Source organism: Erythrolamprus reginae, chromosome Z (assembly GCF_031021105.1).
Source record: "Erythrolamprus reginae isolate rEryReg1 chromosome Z, rEryReg1.hap1, whole genome shotgun sequence".
NCBI lineage: Eukaryota > Metazoa > Chordata > Lepidosauria > Squamata > Dipsadidae > Erythrolamprus > Erythrolamprus reginae.
This window is the reverse complement of record NC_091963.1, coordinates 19,049,394-19,073,542: the sequence shown is the minus strand read 5'-3', so window position 1 is coordinate 19,073,542 and position 24,149 is coordinate 19,049,394. Positions and strand designations below refer to the sequence as shown.

Genomic DNA, 24,149 nt, shown 5'->3' with positions numbered 1-24,149 from the left:
AGGCTCCTTGTCTGTCTGGGTCTTGTAGAATAACACAAGTGGCATGTTTATTGTGGCATAAACGTCTCTCAAGTTCACCAATGAATTTGGCTGTAGTCTATTAATGAAGCCTATGACAGTTTATCCCCCCCAAGAAATTTGAGAGCTTTAAAGTGGATCAAATTTCCTTGTTTCTTCTTTTTCATACAGGTCTGTCACTTTTGTAGAATAGAATCTTTTAACCTCTTTAAAATATCTTAATAGTTTTCCTGGTTAGATAATATCATCAATGCAATGAGCATGAATTTGGACTAACTCTGGGAGATAGTAGAGAATAGGAGACTTGGCATGCTATGGTCCATGGGGTTGTGAAGAGTTGGACACAGCAATGGAACAACAAATATTTTTCCATGACTTGATTAAATATAAATGTCATGTAATATCTAAATAATAATTTATATTTTTTCTGATAACATTTTTGCGGAAAAAAATTAAAAAATATTGTGTTGTAAGATAACCATGTCAGAGGGAGAGAAATCCACAACAATACATAATATTTTAATGGGGGTACACAAAGAGTGTAAAAGCAGAATTCTGTATGCCAAGCAAAACAATAGAAAAGGAATAGGAGACAGTAAGAATAAACAGGATATGAATAAGAAGTCCATCAATACTAAATTTGTAATATGTTCAGAAGTTAATAGAATTCAGTTTGATAGTAATGAACAGCCTAAAAATCATGGGAAAATTCATATTTGAAATTGATGGAATGATAGTGTCTCAGATCAGATTTTTAGGATTATTGAAATATGTAAAATAATTGCTAGGATTAAATTATGAGTTTTTATCTGAGAAGCTGCAACGTAAGTATCATTTCACATCTAAATATGTTCTTTACAAAATCAGTCATAAATATTTATTAAATAGGTCAAATTATACAGATTGAATATTCAAAAGGATTGAGAAGTATAATAGAAGGGATTGGACTATTCAGTATATCAATGACAACAAAAGATAATTTTGATACCTTTAATTGCTAAAATATGGAATTATCTCAGCAAAAAATGTTATTGTCAAGCGGTGCAGAAATTGGTGATAAAGTAATAGCTTGCCACATTATAGAAGGCCTGATGATGAAGCATTCAAGTGGTTCAAGGCCATCCTTTGCCCACCCAACTGGGCGGAAGTGGAAGGAAGACTTGCCACGCTGGCACAATCTGAGTGGGCAATGTGGCAAGCTTGTGGGTGGGGGACAAGAGATGTGAATTTTCAATTGGGTGGGAAACTCAGATTCAGGTTTCCTAGTATAGATGCCAGGGTGCTTCTGGTAATAAATAGGAACTTTGAAGAGTACTTTGACTTGGACTCTGATTTAGTTTGGATGCTACCTGGAACCTTAACAGTTATTTTGTGATTATGGGAAACATATGAGCCTTTTTAGAAAAGAAATTTTTAAGATAGTTTCATCTAATTATTGGCGATATGAATTGGTCCAAATGATGTGGTCATATATGGTTGTGGTTCCCTTTTGGACAATGATTTTTTTAGATGCTAACATTTTTGAAGGAATTATTGATATTTGAAGATGTTCATGTTTATTATAAAATACAAATATAAATAAATTATATTTTTAAAAATGGAAGTCACCTGATTTTAATCAATGATACAGTGACCTTCAGAACCAATACTCTTTTCTGTATTTTAATATTTGATTGTTTTAAGGGTTTTTTCCATTTAAAACAAAAATTTAAAAATACAATTTACATATGAATTATTCTGTACATATTAATTAGCTACTGTAAAGTTCATGGTACTGTAAATCCCAACATATCCCCAACCAGCGTGGCTATTAGCAAAATAATTTCATAACACTGGGAAAATTATGGTAATTACCTCATAAATTATTTTTGCTGTCTTTAGGTTTGTCTGAATCTCAGCTAAGGTTGCATAATTTTTTCAGAAATTTCATCTGGGTTTTTTTTTTTTTGTATCTATTTCAGAAGTAGCTTTTACTATGCAAGGATTAAAACATTATATTGTATTTTAATACGGAGTAGCACTGGGTGAATTAAACTATCTTTAATTCATATTATGGGACTTCCGGTTGCCATTGCATGCGGGAATCAGACACACAGACCCAGTCTCTCCACTCCCGAGGCAAGTTCTCCCCATCAGTGGGCTCTGAAAGGAGTCAAAGGTGCCCCATGGGGTGGTGAAGCAAAGAGGGGCATCCTGTGAGGTCGCGGAGAGTCGCATCTCTCCAGTCTGACCTGAGGCTCTTTCTTCCTCTCAGCCATGGCGAGGAGAAGAGGCAGCCTAAAGATGGCCGCCATGAAGCTGGGACAACTGAGGAACAACTAAGACTGGTGCTGGAGCGAAGTAGGTGAACAGTGACTAGAACTGGGGGGGAGGATTCCCTTTTGCTTAAACTAACCTTTTGCCAAGAAATAATTGAGAAGTATTGCTCAGAATTATTTGTTAAAGCAGTGATTGAGCATTTTGAGAAAAATACCAAACAGGGAAAAAAAGATGTAAAAAGAGAAAAATAATAATATGTAAAATATTGGACTTTTAAACTGTAAATACTTTATCATGGAAAGACATTTTAAAATGCTAGAATCATTTACTTAAAAAACCTATCCTGCTTTTATACTTGAACTGCAACTAAAATAACAATTGACTAGTGTCAACATTGAAATTTAAGTCAAGATTGCCCTCTGCTGATGAAAGGGAAATACAGTGGTACCTCTACTTATGAACTTAATTCGTTTCGTGACCAGGTTCTTAAGTAGAAAAGCTTGTAAGAAGAAACAATTTTTCCCATAGGAATCAATGTAAAAGCAAATAATGCATGCGATTGGCGAAACCACAGGGAGGGTGGAGGCCCTGTTTCCTCCCAGGAGATTCCTAGAGAGGTCCCACAGAGGCTCCTCCCCACTTTTTCTGGCCCGGTTTCCTCCCAGGAGATTTCTAGGGAGACCGCATGGATGCTTCTCTCAGTTTTTTCTGGTTACAGTTTCAGAAGCTTGATTTTGCAAGAAGAAAATGGTTCTTGAGAAGAGGCAAAAAAATCTGGAACACCTGGTTCTTATCTAGAAAAGTTTGTAAGCAGAGGCGTTTATAGCTGGAGGTACTACTGTATACAAGTTTGGGAATACAGTAATACCTTGCCTTACGAACTTAATTGGTTCCAGGATGAGGTTCGTAAGCTGAAAAGTTCGTAAGATGAAACAATGTTTCCCATAGGAATCAATGGAAAAGCCAATAATGTGTGCAGGCCCATTAGGAAAATCCAAAATATTAAAGTTTTTTTTAAAAAAAAAAAAAGCAGTGGCCAGACGAAGCTGAGGTGAATGGAGTGGGGGGAGGGAGTCCCAACAAAGCAAGGCGAAAAGAGCCTCTCTTGAGCTCCATGAGCCTTTCCCTCCTGTTTTTGCCCCCCCACTCTGCTCATTTCCCCCAGACCTTTCTCCTCTCTTGAGCTCCATGAGTCTTTTCTTCCCGTTTTTGCCCCCCACTCTGCTCATTTCCCCCTCACCTTTCTCCTCTCTTAAGTTCCATGAGCCTTTTCCTCCTGTTTTTGTCCCCCCCCCCCCCCACTCTCCCCATCGGAAGGCCCGTTTTTGCAATCCTGGGATTCTTCTGAGGCTCCCCTCTATGGGAAACTCCACCTCCTGACTTCAGTGTTTTTGCAAAGCTGTAGGGAAATCCCAGGAGGGGAATCCCAGGATCGCAAAAAGTCCGGAGGTGCTTCTGTGTTTTTGCGATGGTGCGATTTCGCTGAGGCTTCCCTCGCTGGGAAACCCCTCCTCCTGACGTCCATTGCCAGCAGAGTGCCCATTTTTGCGATCCTGGGATTTCCCTATAGCACCGCAAAAACGCGGAAGTCAGGAGGTGGGATTTCCCATGGAGGGGAGCCTCAGGGGAATCCCAGGATCGCAAAAACGGGGGCTTCGCTTGCAATGGAAGTCCGGGGCATCCTAGCGGCTGCGGGTTCGTAAGGCGAAAAAAGTTTGTAAGAAGAGGCAAAAAAATTCCGAACCCCGGGTTCGTATCTTGAAAAGTTCGTATGACGAGGGGTTCGTATCACGAGGTACCACTGTACTTATATGAAGGACTCTGAAAATATTTACTGGATTACATCTAACCCATCACTAATAGAGGCACAACTATGAAAACAAGGAAGTTATTTAATTATGCTAGAAAATTGAATCTGTAAAAGTGAAGTAAAGAGGCTTTTCATAACTTCTGGGACTATTTTAAAACAAAATAAATTGCTTTAAAAGTAAGAAATGAATAGAACCTTGAAGGAGATAATGTTGCTTTTCCAAAATACAAGGGACATCATGGAGAAAGAGTTTAAGGAGATTATGGAAAAAGTGGAAAATACTATACGAGGAATGATGAGTAAAAACCAATGAATAAGTAAAAACCAATTCACTCAGGAAAAGGAGGAGCCAACAGAAGAAATGGAGGAAAAGATTGAACTAAAGATCCAGCGAACAAAATAAAAAGAGATAATAATGAAAATAACAGTGATTGATGAAGTAAACCAGGGGGGAAATATTTTTAGAAAGTTGAAAAGGGAATTGGAGATACAGGAAAATACTCTTGAAAGGGAGAGAGGGGCTTGGGCAGAAATTTTGGAAACTGAAGTGAAAGAAGGGTAGAAGATGGGGGAAATACTCAGACTGAACAACCAAGAAGTAGGTGGAGACAGAGATAAAGATTCAAGAGAGGAATATTTAAATATGTCATAAAACATGACATTAAATATGTCATAAAACATGACATTAAATATGTTATAAAATATGATCGAAACATTTAAATATGTCAAAGGGTTAAATAAGGTTCAGGAGGGAAGTGTTTTTAATAGGAAAGTGAACACAAGAACAAGGGGACACAATCTGAAGTTAGTTGGAAAGATCAAAAGCAACATGAGAAAATATTATTTTACTGAAAGAGTAGATCCTTGGAACAAACGTCCAGCAGACGTGGTTGGTAAATCCACAGTAACTTAATTTAAACATGTCTGGGATAAACATATATCCATCCTAAGATAAAATACAAAAAAATAGTATAAGGGCAGACTAGATGGATCATGAGGTCTTTTTCTGCCGTCAGTCTTCTATGTTTCTATGAGAAAACATGGAATAATTAAATGATAGATTATAACTTAATATAAAAGTGTATCATTAGAAATATATCAATTGGTTGAATGTAATAACTATGATTAATACTACTAATGGATGTGTGTACGTGTGTGTGTTTGTGTAAAATAAAAAAAATTAAAAACTTGAAAAAATAATACAAACTACCTTTAATTCTGCTTTTAATTCACGTCAAGATGATACAATCTACCATTTTTTAAAAATTTCTTTGAATTGAATAAATCCCAACTACCAATTTAGTGTGAAAGGAAGCTTACTGGTGGTTTGTTAGTCCAGTAATCATGTAGACCTCACATCTCTTCATTCTGGATTTTTGCCTATCAGAGTTATTTCTTTTCCCAAAGTTTCCATTCACCTGTTCAAACAAATATAAGCTGATATTCCATTTAGCAACAATTCACACTCATATTTGTTTTCTATTTTTTCCTCAGTCTCTGAAAACAGTACTTTCTTTTTTAGAAAACACGTTTTGCAAGTAGTTAGGGTATTTTTCAGGGCTATGTATATTGAGAACGTGATTTTGTTTTCTTTAAAAATTATTTAGGGCACAAATTGCATTATGAAAATATGGGTGATGGAAGTCATTGCTTTGCTTTATCATCTACCTTTTAATTTTCAGGAATGAAAATATAAATATAATTTTTGAAAGATTAAACATAGCAACTGGAGTTAGCCTCATGGGGATAAAATGTGAATCCACAAACATTTCAAGATTTGTAGGATACTTTGTTGAGGAAACTAACATTGTGATCATCAGAGGCTTCATTTTGCTGGTTTTGTGGGACCAGGAAAACTAAATGCTATCCGGGTCTTGTCAGATCTTTGCTAGTTTTGTTTTGTTTATCTTATTATTCTGTAGAGGTGTATCCCATGTTCTCATTTCTTGGACAATATTATTAAATTAAATGAACTTTTTGTTAGAATTGTTGCTATGGCTTATTTAAATAATATCTAAAATATGTAATACAAATTTTAGTAATAACTCATTTACTTAAAATTACTGCAACGCTAAATTGGGTTTTTTCAACATGAAAAGTTTATTTATTTATTTATTTTATTACTTGGATTTGTATGCCGCCCCTCTCCGAAGACTCGGGGCGGCTCACAACATGTAAAAGACAAATCATAAGTAATCAACAATTTAAAATTTTAAAGATTTAAAAAACCCCACAAACTAACAGACTCACACACAAGCATACCATATATAAATTCAACGTGCCCGGGGGGGGGGGATGTTTCAATTCCCCCATGCCTGACGGCAAAGGTGGGTTTTAAGAAGTTTGCGGAAGGCAGGAAGAGTAGGGGCAGTTCTAATCTCCGGGGGGAGTTGGTTCCAGAGGGCCGGTGCCGCCACAGAGAAGGCTCTTCCCCTGGGGCCCGCCAACCGACATTGCTTAGTTGACGGGAAAAGTTAACAGTAAAAAAGCTGTTTGGTCATTGATAAAATCCATTATCCTCAGTTTTCTTGTATTGCATATACAGTGATACCTCGTCTTACAAACGCCTCATCATACAAACTTTTCAAGATACAAACCCAGGGTTTAAGATTTTTTTGTCTCTTCTTACAAACTATTTTCACGTTACAAACCCACTGCCGCCGCTGGGATGCCCCGCCTCTGGACTTCCATTGCCAGCAAAGCACCCGTTTTTGCGCTGCTGGGATTTCCTTGAGCCTCCCCTCCATGGGAAACCCCATCTCCTGACTTTTTTGTGATGCTGCAGGGGAATCCCAGTAGGGGATTTCCCAGCAGCACAAAAACGGGTGCTTTGCTGGCAATGGAAGTCCAGAGGCGGGGTTTCCCAGTGAGGGGAGCCCCTGTGAAATCGCAGCATCGCAAAACCACAGAGGTGGGGTTTCGAAGATTTCGGTGTTTTTGCGATGCTACGATTTCACTAATGCTCCCTTCGCTGGGAAACCCCACCTCCGGACTTCTGTTGCCAGCAAAGCACTCATTTTTGCAATGCTGGGATTCCCCTGCAGCATCACAAAAACACAGAAGTCCAGAGGTGGGGTTTCCCATGGAGGGGAGCCTCAGGGGAATCCCAGCAGTGCAAAACTGGGTGCTTCGGCTGGCAAAAGGGGTGAATTTTGGGCTTGCACGCATTAATCGCTTTTCCATTGATTCCTATGGGAAACATTGTTTCGTCTTACAAACTTTTCACCTTAAGAACCTCGTCCCGGAACCAATTAAGTTCTTAAGACAAGGTATCACTGTATTTCAAATTATGTGTCGCTGAAGCCAATTATCAACGGTCAATTGTCATGAAGTGGCAAGAATGCCTTCTTACTACCTGCTCTTGCATTATAGGGAATATAATTTGGAAATTGTGGCATGTTTGTTTAATTCAAGGCTCTGGGGCTGCTTCACAGATCTAGCTTTCTTCCCTTCCAGATGGCTATATGGGCAGTTTATGAATTAAAGATTTGCCTTCATTCATTATGTAGGAAGATAGTCATTTCCCATTCTCCTATAATATATATGCTGGTTTAAAGTACATCAGTTGGATTTTAGATTCTAAATAAAATTTGCATTTGCCCTGTTGTGCACAAAGTTACCAAAAAATTTCATAGATACCATAGAAACTTAAATTTTGCAAAAAATCATGTTAAATTAGATTAGTAATTTTGTCTTTTAAAAAAAAAACACCATTTGTTTATATTCATACATTCTTTTTTTTTAAGCCCTAGTTTATAGGTCCAATATATTTGGTCTTATGGTCAGACATGAGCACTGTTTTTTGTTAAAGCTTATTTTAGTGCATAGGAGGAAATACTTGGTGTGCTGATCAGGTCGTCTCCAGCTAAGAAGTGGCAGTGATAATGTGGCTAGTAAAGGTCTAGAGGAATTGGAGGCAAGTTTTTTAGCATGTTTTTTCAAGGAACGTGTTGTGATTCAGCCTGAGACTGCTCAGGGACCAGCTGCGTCTCTGCTGGCTCCATGCCCAGAGGAGCAGGACAGCGAAGAGGAGGGGGCTGAGCAGTCAGACGGGGGAGAGGAAAGTCAGGAATGGCACGAAGGAGAACAGCATGAGAGCCCCGGGGCGGGGGGGGGGGGCTCTCCCCAGCCAGTAGCTTGGAGTCATTAGGTGATGAAGCACAAGCCGTCATTGACATGCGACAGAGACGTTCAGATCAAAGAAAGGAGCAATTAAAGAAGTATTATCAGCACTGAATTGGGAACAGCTGGTCTTGGGTGTGGTCCTCCTTAGCAGGGTTTAAAAGGCAGGCAAGCCCTTGAAGCCATGTGGAGTGTTATCAGTTGGAGTTACGGTGACCTGTTTTGTTCCTCGGTGTCTCTGTTCCTGGCTTGTGGCCCAGCAGTTTGGAAGACCTGTGGGAGGTGTAGGTCTGCTATCTACAGCCTTGTCTTGGCAGCAAGAATCCTGTATTGCTGCATGGACTTTTGCTTTCGTGTACTGTATATCTTTGAAGTTCCAGCGTTTTCCTGTTTGTAAGGACATTTTCTGTTACCTGTGTTTTTCTTGAATTTTATAAACTGCCTTTGCCTTTTACCGGTGTGTCTAGATTATCTTTTTGGGTTGGTCATAGCTTCCGGAGTGAACCAGACAGAACAGAACGGGTAGTGGATCCTTATTAGGATCCATTTATTAGGATCCCTGTCAGCTGTGGTGGGACAGTAATCAATTTACTTATTTTTTTTATAAAAAGTTGGCAGACTGTACAAGGCTGCTTGGTGGGCCACATGTAAATTCTGGGTTATTATGTTGAGTTAGAGAGGAAGAGTCAATGTTTGTTGAAGAAAAGTGTAAAAATAAGTTCAGAGGAAAGAAATGAGGGTTGCTGATATGTAAAATGTAAAACTAAGAAAAAAAGCAGTATGCATTGGATTTATGGATCCTGGCAAAAGGATGAATGGATGGTGTGTGGTGGAGATGGGAAAATGAGTAGGAAAAAATAAAACTAAATGAGAAAAGGGTTTTAATCAAATCATTCATGGAGACACATTTTAGCACTAAGCCCCATTCAGCCAAGAAATTATCTCATACTATGACAATGAATTGGATTGTTGTTGGATTGTTCTAGATTCTATAAATCATAAGGGAGATGGAATAGCCCATCCTCAACTATATTCTGCAGTTTTAACTGGGCACCTACATACTTAGCCTACTGTTTACTTAGTGTTGAACTCTTCATTTCTTTAAAATCATATATTGTAATAATCAGGTACAATGAATGACTTCTAAGCTTTCTCATTCCTTTGCATTTGCATGGCATGGTGCTTTGCATGGATTTCCTTTCTTCCTCTATTCCTTTAAAATTAAATTATTTCTTTGAAACAAAGAAAAATGGATGAGGAATAAAAGACAATATTTCTGCTATGGTTTGCTTTTTCTTAATAGAATTGACTCAATAAAAGCACAAACAAGCTGCAGACTTCCGGTTGCGACCGCAGCAAGAACAGCTGGGAAATAGCGGGCTCTGTAGAGTCCTGTGAAAATCCAGCTGGAAACTGCTGCCAGGATATCCCTTGGGGTCACAGCCACCCTATAGGTACGGTGAAGGAAGGAGAGGTGCTTTGTTGACCATGAGGAATCCACAAATTCCTTGCTAGGTTCGAAACAAACTCCCCGAATGACAGCAAGCACAGCGGCCATTGCTGGCAGTCATGAAGTTGGGACAATCAGGAACCAAGATTGTGCAGGAGCGGTATATGGACAGAACATTGAAAATGGGTGAGATATTTAGCAACTTTTAATTCAATGACTGGCGGCAACAGAATATGAAAAGAAAACTCCTAAGTTTAAAATAGTGGCAAATTGACACATGGAGTGGGGGGAAAAAACCCTGGAAATGAACAGGTGGAAAAGGTCCAAGAGAAGCTATAGCAATACAGACAGCATGGAAAAAAGCTTAAATAATTTGGAAGCGACTTTAGGGAGAAATTATTTGTTTATTTCAATCTTAAAACCTCTTGGATTTATCTGACAATCAGCTGTTTTTGATGTTCGATTGGGGCATAAGAGAACCATCTACTGAAGAAAGAGAAGTACTACAACACTATAGCTGCAGTATATTCAATGAAAACTAATCTAATACACACAGTTTTAATACACAGAGCAAGCAGAAGAAACAACATCTGGTGAATGGTCTGACCTTGACTTTGTTGTTAGAAGACAACTGGAAAAATTCAGGAACATTCAATAGAAGTTTTATTTTCTTTACTTTTGACGAATTTCAAAAGGAACTAATTTGCAAATAACTAAATTTTATTAAAATTGACTATTGGATTATGGATTGGAAGACTAGAAGAATTTAATGAAATAATCTGGACTATTAATTTGATTAACAGAATATTCTCAGAGGCAAAAGAAAAAAGGTCAGAAGAAAAGAGAGAGGTTGGAAATAAGACTAAAACATGGATATAATTGGGGAACCATAAGGCTATCAATTATTATGAAATAAAATGTTGGGTTTTGGCGGTATAACTATGGGACTGATGTAATTTGACTAAATAGAAGCTTCATAATATTGAGGTAGTGGAAGAATAGAAATATACTTTTTATAAACTGTATCAAATCACTATAAAATGGATCTAGAGATGTATGAAGAAATATTTTGCATGTTAAAAAGTCTGCATGAATGCTTAAGAAATGACAACGAAAAAAGAGAGTGCTTAAAGATACAGAAATGAACCTAAAAGTTATTCAACAATGGGGGAGGGAGTAGGAACACGATACTCAAGAAATAGACGAGAAACTAGAAAAAGCAGGGGAAGAGAAGAATAAAAATGAGAAACGAGAAGTTAGGAATAAAGAGAAGAGATCAATAAGTATAAGACAAACACATAATAATCATAATTTATAATGGTACAGAGAGAAGAGAGAAAAACCCCTTTAAAAAACAATAGGAAATTTTGTGAATGGGTGTTCAAAAAATGCAATAGAAAGAGGCTAAAGACATCCAAAAGGAAAAGTTTAGTAGATACAAAAACCTAAAAAGAGATACAAAATCCTAAGAGAGACAAATAAAAGACTGGCAAAAAAAATCAATAAAAGATGGAATTTTAGAAAGAATAAGAGATATGAATAATGAGAAAATATATTAATAAAATGGGAAAACAACACAACCACAAAAAGTTTAGGTTAGTCGATGGTAATTTAAGATTAGACAATTAAACTGAAGTACCAATATTAACTGTGTTAAAAGATATTGTGAATTTTGAATATAAAGGATTACCGTATTTTTCAATGTGTATTCATCTAGCTAGTGTCCTTAGTCTGGTCAGCTTCAGCACATTATTTTATCCCCTAGTTAGGGCTGAGGGAAAAAAACCTTTTTGGGAGGGAATAGCAATGAAAACAAGCCTGCGGCTGCAAAAAGACCTTCAGGGTATCAATTAAAACAAGCCTGCAAGATAGGAAGAACGTTAGCACCTCATTAGGGCTGCTTAAAAAGCTTGAAAAAAAACCCCTACTTTCAGAGTATAAGATGCACCCAAATTTTCAGCCTTTTAGAGGGTGGGAGGAAAGGTGACTCTTATATTCAAAAAAAAAAAATACAGTAGATATATTCCCGTGACGGATTGAATATTGTTAAAAATTGGTATTATTAGTAATCCTATATATTTGGAATATTGATGTTATGGTGGAATAAATAGTGATTTTTAAATATTGAATGATAACATTTATTAAGCAATAAGTAAACACAGGGGGCAAGGAAATGTTATTTTATGCTTAAATAAATTAAAGGGAAAATGTAAAAGGAGTATATAATGGGACTAGTACTGTTTAAAATTGGAAGACTGGAATTTCACATATTATTTAAATTGTTATTGTTAATGTTGTGTAAAAAGGACCTGACCCGATCAATACATTCTTGATGGCAGGTACCATGTTAGAAGATAGATAGATAGATAGATAGATAGATAGATAGATAGATAGATAGATAGATAGATAGATAGATAGATAGAAAACTATGCCATTTCCCTTTGTATTATAATCTTGTTTTTTGAAATTGCAGCCGCTACAGGTGACATGCCAACTTACCAAATTCATACTCCAACCACAGCTTTACCTCAAGGAGTCGTCATGGCAGCTTCCCCAGGAACACTGCATAACCCGCAGCAGCTAGCGGAAGAAGCAACACGTAAAAGAGAACTAAGGCTTATGAAAAATAGGTACCAATTAGAATTTAAATTAAATCACTATTTATTTATTTCCCAGAATCAATGGTAAGGAAATAGTAATACCAATAAGACTAGTGTAGTACTTTAACTAGTATACCATACAATACACATTTTCCACTTAGAAAGTCCATTGCATTAACAAGAATAAAAGATGTTCTCTCACACAGAATCAGATTATAATACAGTGATACCTTGTCTTACAAACTTAATTGGTGAAAAGTTTGTAAGACGAAACAATGTTTCCCATAGGAATCAATGGAAAAGCGATTAATGCGTGCAAGCCCTTTTGCCAGCTGAAGTGCCCGTTTTTGCGCTACTGGGATTCCCCTGAGGTTCCCCTCCATAGGAAATCCCACCTCTGGACTTCTGTGTTTTTGCAATGCTGCAGGGGAATCCCAGCAGGGGAATCCCAGCATCGCAAAAACAAGTGCTTCCCTGGCAACGGAAGTCCGGAGGTGGGGTTTCCCATGGAGAGGAGCCTCAGGGGAATCCCAGCAGCACAAAAACGGGTGCTTCGCTGGCAACGGAAGTCCGGAGGCGGGGCATCCCAGTGGCGGTGGTGGGTTTGTAAGGTGAAAATAGTTTGTAAGAAGAGACAAAAAAATCTTAAACTCCGGGTTTGTATCTCAAAAAATTTGTATGATGAGGCGTTTGTAAGATGAGGTATCACTGTATCATACATACGGTTGCATATCCTAATGCAGATAATTCTTATTTACTGATAGTAATAGGAACTGGGAAGTCCGTTATTAAGGGATGGTAGTGCTGACTTCTAGTGAAAGTTCCAAAAGTTTTGATTACTGTTGTTAGTTGAATCTTACACAGTTATAATATCCCATAGTCACATGATCACTATTTGTGACCACCTGCAAGCTTCTCCATTGACTTCGCTTGTCAATGAAGAAGCTGGCAGGATTGGCAATGAAGGTCACAAATGGCAATTCTGACTCTGCAGTGGCTACAACTATGAAGATTCACTGCAGGTATTCTTTGTTCAGTGCTACCGTAACTTCAGATAGTCATTGAATGAATGAGTAGATGTTAAATGGAGAATATGTATATTTTAAATAATGCTTTATACATCCAATTTTTATGTGCACATTCATGTGAGTGTCATTTGCTTAAATAGCAAATTCTGTTTTGATTCAGTTTTACCAAAACCTGTAATTTTGTAAACTTAACAGAATAGAAGGGTAAAGTTTTTTTGCAGATCTATATTTTGCTGCAGAAAATGAATTACCGTAACTGTGGAATGCCATCTTGTATTTTGTAGAAGATTGATTTTTAAGAGTTTGGGTGTGACCTTTAAGTTGAATTTCTCACTTTGTTTACTAAATTTTATACATTGTGCAGGCTAAATTTTCCTTTTGTTTATTTACTTCCTGTATGTGCGTTAGTATTAATATTGTACTCATTGTCCAATGCCAGTATTTGTGGATATTGTTGGCATGTGCTTTACTGGAAGAAGCTGAACTCCTTGTAACTAACACTATTGCTTAATGTTTTGATGGTATTGCTTTTTCTCATGCCTTTTAATTTCAAATTGCTAATCCAGAAATGTCTTAGTTTCCATTTCTTGTTCTTCTCTCTTCAGGTTGTCCAGTGTCTATTGATATTGGCAATTAAATAATATGTGTCAGCTTATTTTGATTTTTCTGACATTAAGTGAATATTACGAACTAGCCAACGTTCTTGCTTAGCACTTGCAGATACTTTTCTCATTCATGTAATTTGTGAGATATCCTCTTAGACTGTATTTTCTTTAAAATCCTGTCAAAGATCATCCTTTTAGATTAGTATTCCAGGAAAAAACACTGTGAGAAATAATCCTATATATAACAATGTACAAGGAAAAGGATTTGACAAGCTTTTTCTTTGTGAAAATTAAAGCGGGGGGACTCCTAGAGCTTTGAGACAAATAAGTTCAGATGTGTTAATGTCACCACAGTATTCCATTAGTTAGGGAATTTATATTGATTTTAAACATTTTTGTTCAATGCTTTAACAAAAAGTTCCATATGGCGGCCTTTACAAAGGCCCGAAAAAACAGTAACATATATGTAAAATATTATATAATTTAATAGGAAAGTGAACACATATTATTTAATAGGAAAGTGAACACAAGAACAAGGGGACACAATCCGAAGTTAGTTGGGGGAAACATCAAAAGCAACATGAGAAAATATTATTTTACTGAAAGAGTAGTAGATCCTTGGAACAAACTTCCAGCAGACGTGGTAGATAAATCCACAGTAACTGAATTTAAACATGCCTGGGATAAACATATATCCATCCTAAGATAAAATACAGAAAATAGTATAAGGGCAGACTAGATGGACCATGAGGTCTTTTTCCGCCGTCAGACTTCTATGTTTCTATGTTTCTAAAGAGGTAACCAGTGATGATGATTTACTTCTTCATCTCCTATTCACAGGCTAGTGGTTTTAGAGAACTAAAAGATTAAGGAACCAGCAGCAGGAAGCATAAAAGTTGAAATAGTAGTTTAAGTTCCCCTTCATCCTTAATTATCATATTAAAGCTTAAGGTTTAAACCAATATTAATCCATATTGTGTTCACTTTAAATAATATTATTATTGGTTTTGATAAAAAAATTGGGACGATTAACAAAACATTTCAAACTAGCAGAATATAAAAGATGAAATTTTCAAGCTGAAGAGAGAAGGTACCATATTTTCTTTGCCAACAGTTAATTTCCTAATATTTTACAGGTATACTCTGAGATGACTGAGCTACTTTTTTAAGCATGTGGGCTTAATATGGGCTATTATGCGAACAGATGATTTGGGGGCTATAGATATTGAGCTGTTGTGATAGCTTCAGTTGGTTTTGTAAAGCACTATCTCATAATTGATTTTGCAACAGCCTCCTCTCACTTCTGTGCTATGCGGTATCTTCTGTCTGGTGTCTTCTGTCTGGTGTCTTCTGTCTGTCTCCCTGTTTTGCACTGTGTTCAGAGCATTGTGGTCTGATTTTATGCTATGACTGGTATACAGTGTACTTGATTTGGCATTTACTGAGTCATTTCAGCTCTTCTGGTGTCAGAGGTTATCCTAGCTATCCAGGTTTTCTTTGCCTTGTAGCTGATTGAGTAGTCATTTGCCTTGTGTTGGTTCCAGGGAAGCTGCTCGAGAATGCCGCAGGAAGAAGAAAGAATATGTCAAATGCCTTGAAAATCGGGTTGAGGTGCTCGAAAATCAAAACAAGACTCTCATTGAGGAACTCAAGGACCTCAAAGACCTTTATTGCCATAAAGCAGAGTAACTGGCATTTGGCCGTGGATTTTTTGTTACTATGAACAATAATCAAGGCATGAGATGAAGCAATTCTACAGATTGCCAAGTGAACCTTAAGAAAGGGGCAGTGTGCGGTCTTTGTGATCTTGGCTTTTCTTACGTCTTTTTTGTAAAAAGATGTGTGATTTCTAATCTTTGGAAAACATCACTGTCTCCATATTGTATTGACCTTGGTCACTGCACCATCCCCATCCTATCTTATGTCAGTAGCATGTCACAAAAGCTTTTCTGTTTGCCCTTTTTACTTTTTTTTTCAGGGAAGCTGCAAAAGAATGTCGACGAAGGAAGAAAGAATATGTGAAATGTCTGGAGAGTCGTGTTGCAATGTTAGAAGTTCAAAATAAGAAACTTATAGAAGAGCTAGAAACTTTAAAAGACATTTGCTCTTCCAAGACAGATTAGTGTCGAAACTGAAACTGTGAACTGAGTACAGCATGTACAAATGCTTCTGCAGAAAATGTCTAGTCAAAAGAATTATGACTTTTCCTTTCTATCATTTGTATTCTACTCCACTTCTAACATTCCTGAAACACTCTGCTGCTTTTTCTAGATTACTAAATGAAACTTCGCCTCATTTTTTCCTCAACCAGAAAGAGTCAGATGTTTGGAAAACACAGTCTATGTCCCACATAGAGGAAGCATATGTAAGAGCTGCTCCTCTACCTATTTGCATTATTTTCTTTATATTAGTGTCTCGCACCAGTATTTTAAATTGATCAAAGATAATCTAACACAATAAAATAAAAACCACCCAAAGTATCTCAGGAAGATGTTATATAAATATGTGCGTTGCTATGACGTATGTGTATAGAATACTAGTTTACAAATGAATTTATGGCATATTTTTGTATTCATTGCTTTGTGAAGAATATATTGTATTGCTGTCACTGAGTGCCCATGGTTGAAACTACTTTAAATAGAACCATTTTGCATAAACTTTTTAGTGTTTGGTATTTATTTAATCATCTATTCCATATTTTTAAAGAATAAAACTAATGGCATGTGCTGTGAAATATTTATTAGGCAATTTACTGTCTCTTATATTTCACAAGCATTCTCCAGAATTGTCTATGGAAATTCTCAGTCATCCAGGTTATGGTTATTCCAAAGGTGTTTTTTCCCCAAAAGGCAACTGGGCTTCCATGGTTTTTGTTTGAATATGTTTTGCTTCTGATCCAAGAGGTTTCTATTAAAACTTTTAAAGTCAAAACTGAAAAGGTTTTTGGGATGAGAAGTGAGACATCTTCAAGCAAAACCCAATAAAGTCCAGTTGCCTTTTAAATTAAAGCACCTTTGAGATTTTCTAGAATTACAGCTAACACTATTTTTTTTAAAAAAAATCACACATATTCTATAAGCACTTCTTGTTGAACTGAAATCTAATAATACTCAACTCTCAAAGAATTTTGTCTTCTCAGACTAAGTGAGAATGTGCAAAATATTCATTTCTTCATGTTATTACATGAGTTCATGATCTAGTCACCCAAATCTATGATGTTTTGATCTTGTGAGATTTTATTTTGTACGCACACATACTCCCCTCCCCCCCCCATTGTTTTGGCAATAGAGCTCAAGATGTTCCAACAGTTTATTATAATTACACTTACATCTGTCTTAGCCCGTATTGTGGCTACAGTATCAATTTTTTATTATTCTCATATCCCCTAAAAGCTTTTTTCCTAGAAACCTTGCACTGTTTGCAGGTGTGAAGGACATCTTGAGAAGCTGTGGCTGGGAAAAGCAATGGTTGTGTTTTCTGTCTTTATGACAAAGTCTCAATGAAGGCAGGACTTCTGATGTTTATTATTTTGTTTTAGAAGATAAACATAGCTTCATGCTGTCATGTAATGCAATACATATTTGACCAAAAGATTTTCTTGATGTGCAGTATTAGTATGGAGTCTGTGCTGACACTAAGCAATTCTTTGTGGTTATTATGAATGATTATAAGGGAGGATATCCTGTTCAGTGATATAATAATACTTCCTTTTACCATGATGTCATACTTAAGCAGTTCTTAACCATTGTAGTCAGACCAGTTACAATAAATCGGCCAACAAATCTACCCAATAGATCTTTATTGGAAATAAAGATAACGGCAGGTCTAAAATGACAAACTATATTGAAATTTATTCTTTCTTTAAAACAATAGTGGAATAAATAGCAAATGCTGACCCTTCAATTTCAGGGTACATTGGGGCAGAAATATGTTTCTGTGGCTTTATGTGGTTTTGTTTGCTTTTCAGTGTAAATAGAGTATATAGTATGTGTAGAAGAGACAGAAGGAGAATAATATATATGTGTATATGAATAACAATATTATTTTCTTTTTATATGAATGTCTGTTCATATAAAGACATTTTGTACTGAGAAACTATATTCTTAGAAGTGATTCATAAGAACTTAGGGAAAGGAGTTGGACTCCAATACATTTCAAATCTTCTATTCAGTTATCTACACTATTTCTATTTGGTACATATATCTGGCGGTATAGACTGTAATTTCACTAAATTGGTAGGCAAAATAAGAGGCAGGAAAATGGTAAATAAACTACAATACAGGTAGTCCTCGACTTATAACAGTTCATTTAGTGACCATTCAACGTTATGACTGCACTGAAAAAAGTGACATGATTTTTCACACTCATGACCATAATAACATCCCAGTGATCATGCGATTTGCATTCAACTGCTTGACAAGGACATGTGATCCCCTTTTGCAACCTTCTGACGAGCAAAGTCAGTAGGAAAAACAGATTTGCTTAACAACCATATTACTAATTTAACAACTGCAACGATTCATTTAACATCCGTGACAAGAAAAGTCGTAAAATGGGGCAAAGCTGTTAACAAATTTCTCATTTAACAATATACATTTTGGGCTCAATTTTGGTCATAAATTGAAGACTACCTATACAATAATAATATACCATTGGAGAAAAAAATTACGGTACTTAGAAAAAATATATCTAGTAAAGAGCTATAGATTTAACAAGTCTGCACTCTGTCAAATATTTATAGCTAGTAAAAAAAAAATTAGGTTACTATTCATCATGTTGATAATTTTTACGAACAGAGAATGTCCAGAAGTCATCAAATAACTGCATTTTTCATATTTTATTTTTTTTAAAGGAAACATTTCCATTAAGTTTTTCCTTCTTTGTGGAAATGCTTGTGTCCAGATGCCATCTTTGCAACCTTGCAGACTTCTTCTGAGGCTTGCTATTGATGGTTGTTTGAGTTCTCAAGAAATGCTCCCTTCCGATGGGAAACTGATTTTAAATTCCCTGTCCTGACATTTAATCTGATTTCTTTAATGAAAAGGATTAGGGTTAGGCTGGTCTTTTTCTTTGTTATATGGGATGCCACCTGATTCTGTTTCTACGGTTGTTTGGTATTTGTCTTCATCAGCATCATCCTAACCAACCAGTTTTTCCAAAAGTCTCGACATTTTTTAATGTACTGTATTATCTAAAGATATTACAGCCACCAAACTCCTATGAACTGTATTGGCACTGTAAAGGTATCAAATTGGACTGTTCTGAACTGTAGTGTTTTGAATCTGACTGTCAACATGTATTCACCATTGCTCATAATACTTTTCAGTTCACAAATTATGAATACACAGGCTGTCATCAGGAAAGATGAATCAAGCAGATTAATGGCGGTGGGAAGGAGGGGGAATTAAATCATGTTAAACTGCCTTTTGAAATCTACTTAAAATGAAGTAGCAACAATGCAAGAAAGGAAGTGGTGTTACCTGTTGGGGTTTTTCCAGTCCTTTAAATGACTGCTAATGATGTTTGATGTGGTTAACCTGGAAAAAAAAAGATTAGGATACTGATGCATCTTGTTTTCAAGCAAATTGTTGTTCACAGATTTTAGAGGGCAGTTCTTCTGCAATTAAGAGTATAAAGAACAGTGGTGGCATGTTTTATGAGGTCTGACTTTGTAACATCAGGTTCATATTAGAGTAAAAAGATTGACTGAATATATTATTATTTCTGATAAACTTCTGAGTGATGGACTATGTGCAAAATAGGAAGGAGAGTCTATTCGTTAAAAACAACAACAGCACTAGTACTTTGAGACAGTGCTGCTTTAGAATCTCACACAACCTTCTATCCTTGAAATTTTTAGACCTAAAATCAAGTGGAATTGTTAAAATACAATGGAGTCTTATATAATTTTGTTATACTGCAAAGAAATATATATGATTGAGACAAATAGTAGTGGGCTGCTGCATGGATGGTCCGGTACACAGCTCAAGTTGGAAAAATGGAGATGTGCATGCATCCACGTCGTGCACAATTTGGCTTTGCGCATGCGCAGGAAGTAAAATCTAGCGCAAGGATTTGACAATTTTTGGTATTTTTATGCTTTTGCTCATGCTGCAAATTTTTTATTCCACTTCCTACGCATGCGCAGAAGCCGAATCTTGCGCTGACGCGCATACGTACACACACCAAATGTGCACCCACCTGCACCGGTCACCAGGGGCGCCGGAGATGGGCAGCTTTTCACTGGAGATAAACCTATGCCAGTAAAATAAAATTTAAAAGGGCAATATCTTTGTATTATATACTCACAAAGACCAGTTTATATTAGGGGTTGCTGATTAGTATACTATAAGAGCACAGGGAAAGCATTATTAAATTCAAATTAAAGCCTGTCTCTGAATATGCTATAAGCAGGCAATTGTTGTTTTTCTGTTCTTAGAAAGTGGTTCTTCAGATTGCTTTGAACCCTACACTGAATTTTTCCACTTGAGCTATCTATTAGAAATACCAATCTAGAATGCAAAATAACCCCAAAAGATTTACAGGTAGTCAATGGCAAAATGTCTATAGATATTCTTAATCATTCAGGTCATGGTTGTCCCCAAAGTGTTTTTCCAACTGGAAAAGCAACTGGACTTAATTTTATTTTTCTCTTTGAAAAAGTTTGCTTCTTATCCAAGAAGCTTCCACAGTTCTGGCTAAATGGTGGGAAATTCCCACCATTCACTATTTACTGTCACTGGCAGTAAAGAGTACCATTTCACTCCTTGTTGTTACATTGATCTAGTACACTGTATAAATTTCTCAGGGTTTTCTTTCAGATAATTTTCTGCCACATTCAGTATATCGGCTGTGTAAATATGCACATGTCACTTTCTCAATTATTTGCATCTGCCAAGTTTATTTTTCTTATTTTAAAAGTTTGTCAAGTCCATTTTATAAAATTTGCCTTAAAATGTCTAAGATGTCTTAAAATAATTTGGTCTATAGATTTTTTTTCTTCTAATTTTACCTAATATGATAGTTTTTGCATTTATTTTCATCGGTGTCATATTTTACAGATTTTATCTAATATACTTCAAAAATAAAAAAACAATATTTATAGCTCAGGCTTGAAAGGAGGAGTCCTTAATACTCTCTGAGCTTTGTTGTTTTCTTGCAGACGTTTCATTACCCAACTTGGTAATATCATCAGTGCTAGCAAGGAGTGGGGAGCTGAGAGCAAATCCTACTCCTAAACTAGTATTGATGATGGCAAACCTTTTATTTAAGGGGCGTGCATAAGCGCAGCAGTGTGACTATCATACCTATCCCTGTTCCCTTTTATTCGTATCCATTCCATGCATTCATAATTACATTTTTACATTTTATATACATTTTTATATTATATATTAGATAGATATATTTATCTAATACATACCTGGCAAAATAAATGTAATACAGTAATCCTAGTTTGGATAATAAAATGTATGCAAGAAAATAGGCAAGATAAAAGAGCACCAAGGAAACCCCCCCCCCCCCCAAATATATATATTTTAAATTGATACGTTTCAAAATTTAAGTAGAGGTAATCCTCAATTATAATACAGGTCTATAAAAATAATTTTTGTAATCATCGCAGTTGACCTTGTACTTTTCTGAATTATTTTTTGTTCTGATTTCAAAAATGTATATAGTTTTTCTGTAACAGGTATAGTTTCCATGGAGCAGCATCATTATTATAAGGTATAAGTAATATTAAGAAAACAGTAACACAGGTCTACAAAAAAAATATGTTGTAATCATTGCAGTTGACCTTGTACATTTCTGAAACATTTTTTGGTTCCAATTTCAAAAACATATGTAGTTTTATCTTTAGCAGGTAGTTTCCACAAAGCAGCATCGTTATTATAAGTCAGTGATGGCGAACCTATGGCATGGGTGCCAAAGGTGGTACGCAGAGCCATATCTGCTGGCACGCAAGCTGTTGCCCTAGCTCAGTTACAACATGCATGTGTGTGCTGGCCAACTGATTTTTGGCTTGCACAGAGGCTCTGGGAGGACATTTTTGGCTTCCAGAGAGCCTCCGGGGAGATGGGGGAGGGTGTTTTTACCCTTCCCCAGCTCCAGGGAAGCCTCTGGAGTCTAGGGAGGCCAAAACATGAGCCTACTGGGCCTACCAGAAGTTGGGAAATAGGCTGTTTCTGGCCTCCAGAGATTCCCCAGGGGAAAGAGAAGCTGTTTTTGCCCTCCCCAGACATTCAATTATGGGTGTGGGTGCTTGTGCATGCGTGATAGTGCACGCCCATGCTCTTTCAGCACCCGAGGGGAAAAAAGTTCGCCATCGCTGTTATAGTGATAACAGGTTTAGGAAATATACTGACAACATTAAGAAAACAGTAATCTACATATCAGAAATAATGTAATAACAAAAATGCTTCTGTATCAGACTCTTTATGTGACAGAGCAAAACTAAGCATATTTTTGGAATTGGCACATCAAACTCCATAAAACAGGCATATTACTTTTCCTGATTTGTGTGTGTTTTGACCAGTGATAAGACCTGCCCATTATACTCATACATTGCAAAGGCTTTTAAGCAAAGCATCTCAGTTAATGAACTCCACATTCCTGCTCTCCAGAATGCAACCATTGAATGAATGCGTGCCTCTTTATATGGAATGCTTGGGTTGCCTCAGGGATCATCGTTAGGCCCTTAGAGGCCCAAATGCAGGCCCAAACCAAGGCCTCTCCACCCCTTGAGGCAACCGTGGCCCTGCTCATCCGCCTCAGCCTGCTCCCAAGCCTGCCATTCACAGTCAGGCAAAGGAGTCTCAATGTTAAATGGGATGAATGGAAGAGGCAGACAGGGGAAATAAATTGGAAGGTGGGTACTTACAATTTGTAGGCCGAGGCCTACTTCATACCTAGCCATCCAAGAGTCTTGTGGGACTTGCAGGCCTGTTCCTCACTAAGTTCCAGGCTCAGCGGCATCCAATTTTATTTCTTACAGAGCCGGACTGAATCCATGTAAGGCTCAGCTTTCTTTTAGAAGCCTCATAGCAACTTCTTGCTCTTATCCTAAGTAATAGTGTTTCTCTATACAGGGCCCTTTAAAAAACTGCAACAAATTCCACAAACAGGGAGCTCGCTTAAAACTGAGTTAAGTTTGTGATCTTAGTACAGTTGTTAGTATAATTAGTACAATTAGTACAATTGATCTCAATTGTGTATTACCAAAACCCCCCACAAAAGACTCCAGATTTCTACGTGTTAGGGTTCCTTCTCCAAAAATGTAGTAAATTGTGGAATCTAATGCACAAGCAAAATTTACTTGCAGAAAATAATAGAATAGAATTATTTATTGGCCAAGTATGATTTCACACACAAGGAATTTGTCTTGGTGCATATGCTCTCAGTGTACATAAAAGAAAAAGATATATTTGTCAAGAATCATGTGGTACAACACTTAATGATTGTCATAGGGGTCAAATAAGCGATGAGGAAACAATATTAAAAAAAATCCTAAGGATACAAGTTATAGTCATAATTTTCCCTTCTCCACACACATCCCTCATAAGCCCTGAGTGACATGCCTCCTAAATTGTGATCAGATTTTGGGATGATTTGCATAAGATAAGAAGGAAATATTTTGTTCCATCACTGGAAATTGGTTTTGCTGATGGAAAAACGTAATTATCTTCTGCTGGGGGTTTTGTTTTTTTGTTTAATTAAGCTCTTGTAGTTTTACTTCAGTTATTTTCCTTTAGAATGATATTCAGAATCGAAGTACTGTACTGCTAACTCTAGCATAGAAGTCAACTACCGGTATATCCAATTTTCTGTAATAAACACAATAAAGTATATTTTTTTCAAAAAATCACATTCTCATTTAACTCTTTGCTCTGGAGATGCCAGCATGAAAAAGAATTAAGACTAATCACAGTGGAGTAACCACAGTTAAATGCATTTCGTTGTAATTTAAGCCAATTTCATTTGAAAATACATTGAAATTCATGCAAATCTTCAAGTTTTTAGAATACACTTGTTGGCATCTTTACAGAATATTTATGATTTATGTTTAAAGATTGCATTATTATTATTATTATTATTATTAATTAATTAATTAAATTGAGATCAAGTTTTTAAGATGCTGATTTGATATACAGTGATCCCCCGCTCGTTGCGAGGGTTCCGTTCCAGGACCCCCCGCAACGAGCGGGTTTTCGCGAAGTAGCGCTGTGGAAGTAAAAACACCATCTGCGCATGTGCAGATGG

At 36.7% G+C, this 24,149-nt stretch overlaps 1 protein-coding gene across 13 annotated transcripts in view; it reads left to right on the top strand.

Moving 5' to 3' along the window:
* CREM (cAMP responsive element modulator) overlaps positions 1–16,549 on the top strand; it is a 36,268-nt gene extending 19,719 nt beyond the window's left edge. For 4 of the 13 annotated variants that reach the window (XM_070728842.1, XM_070728844.1, XM_070728846.1 and 1 more), the window contains 2 exons: positions 12,133–12,289; positions 15,437–16,549. In XM_070728842.1, the coding sequence (XP_070584943.1) occupies positions 12,133–12,289; positions 15,437–15,581 (302 nt within the window). In that variant the 3' untranslated portion in view covers positions 15,582–16,549. Of the gene's footprint in view, positions 1–212; positions 2,137–2,272; positions 2,359–8,904; positions 9,846–12,132; positions 12,290–15,436 lie in introns of those variants that run through there. The other 9 variants (XM_070728847.1, XM_070728850.1, XM_070728849.1 and 6 more) reach the window with 7 other exon arrangements.
* The last annotated feature ends 7,600 nt before the right edge of the window (positions 16,550–24,149 follow it).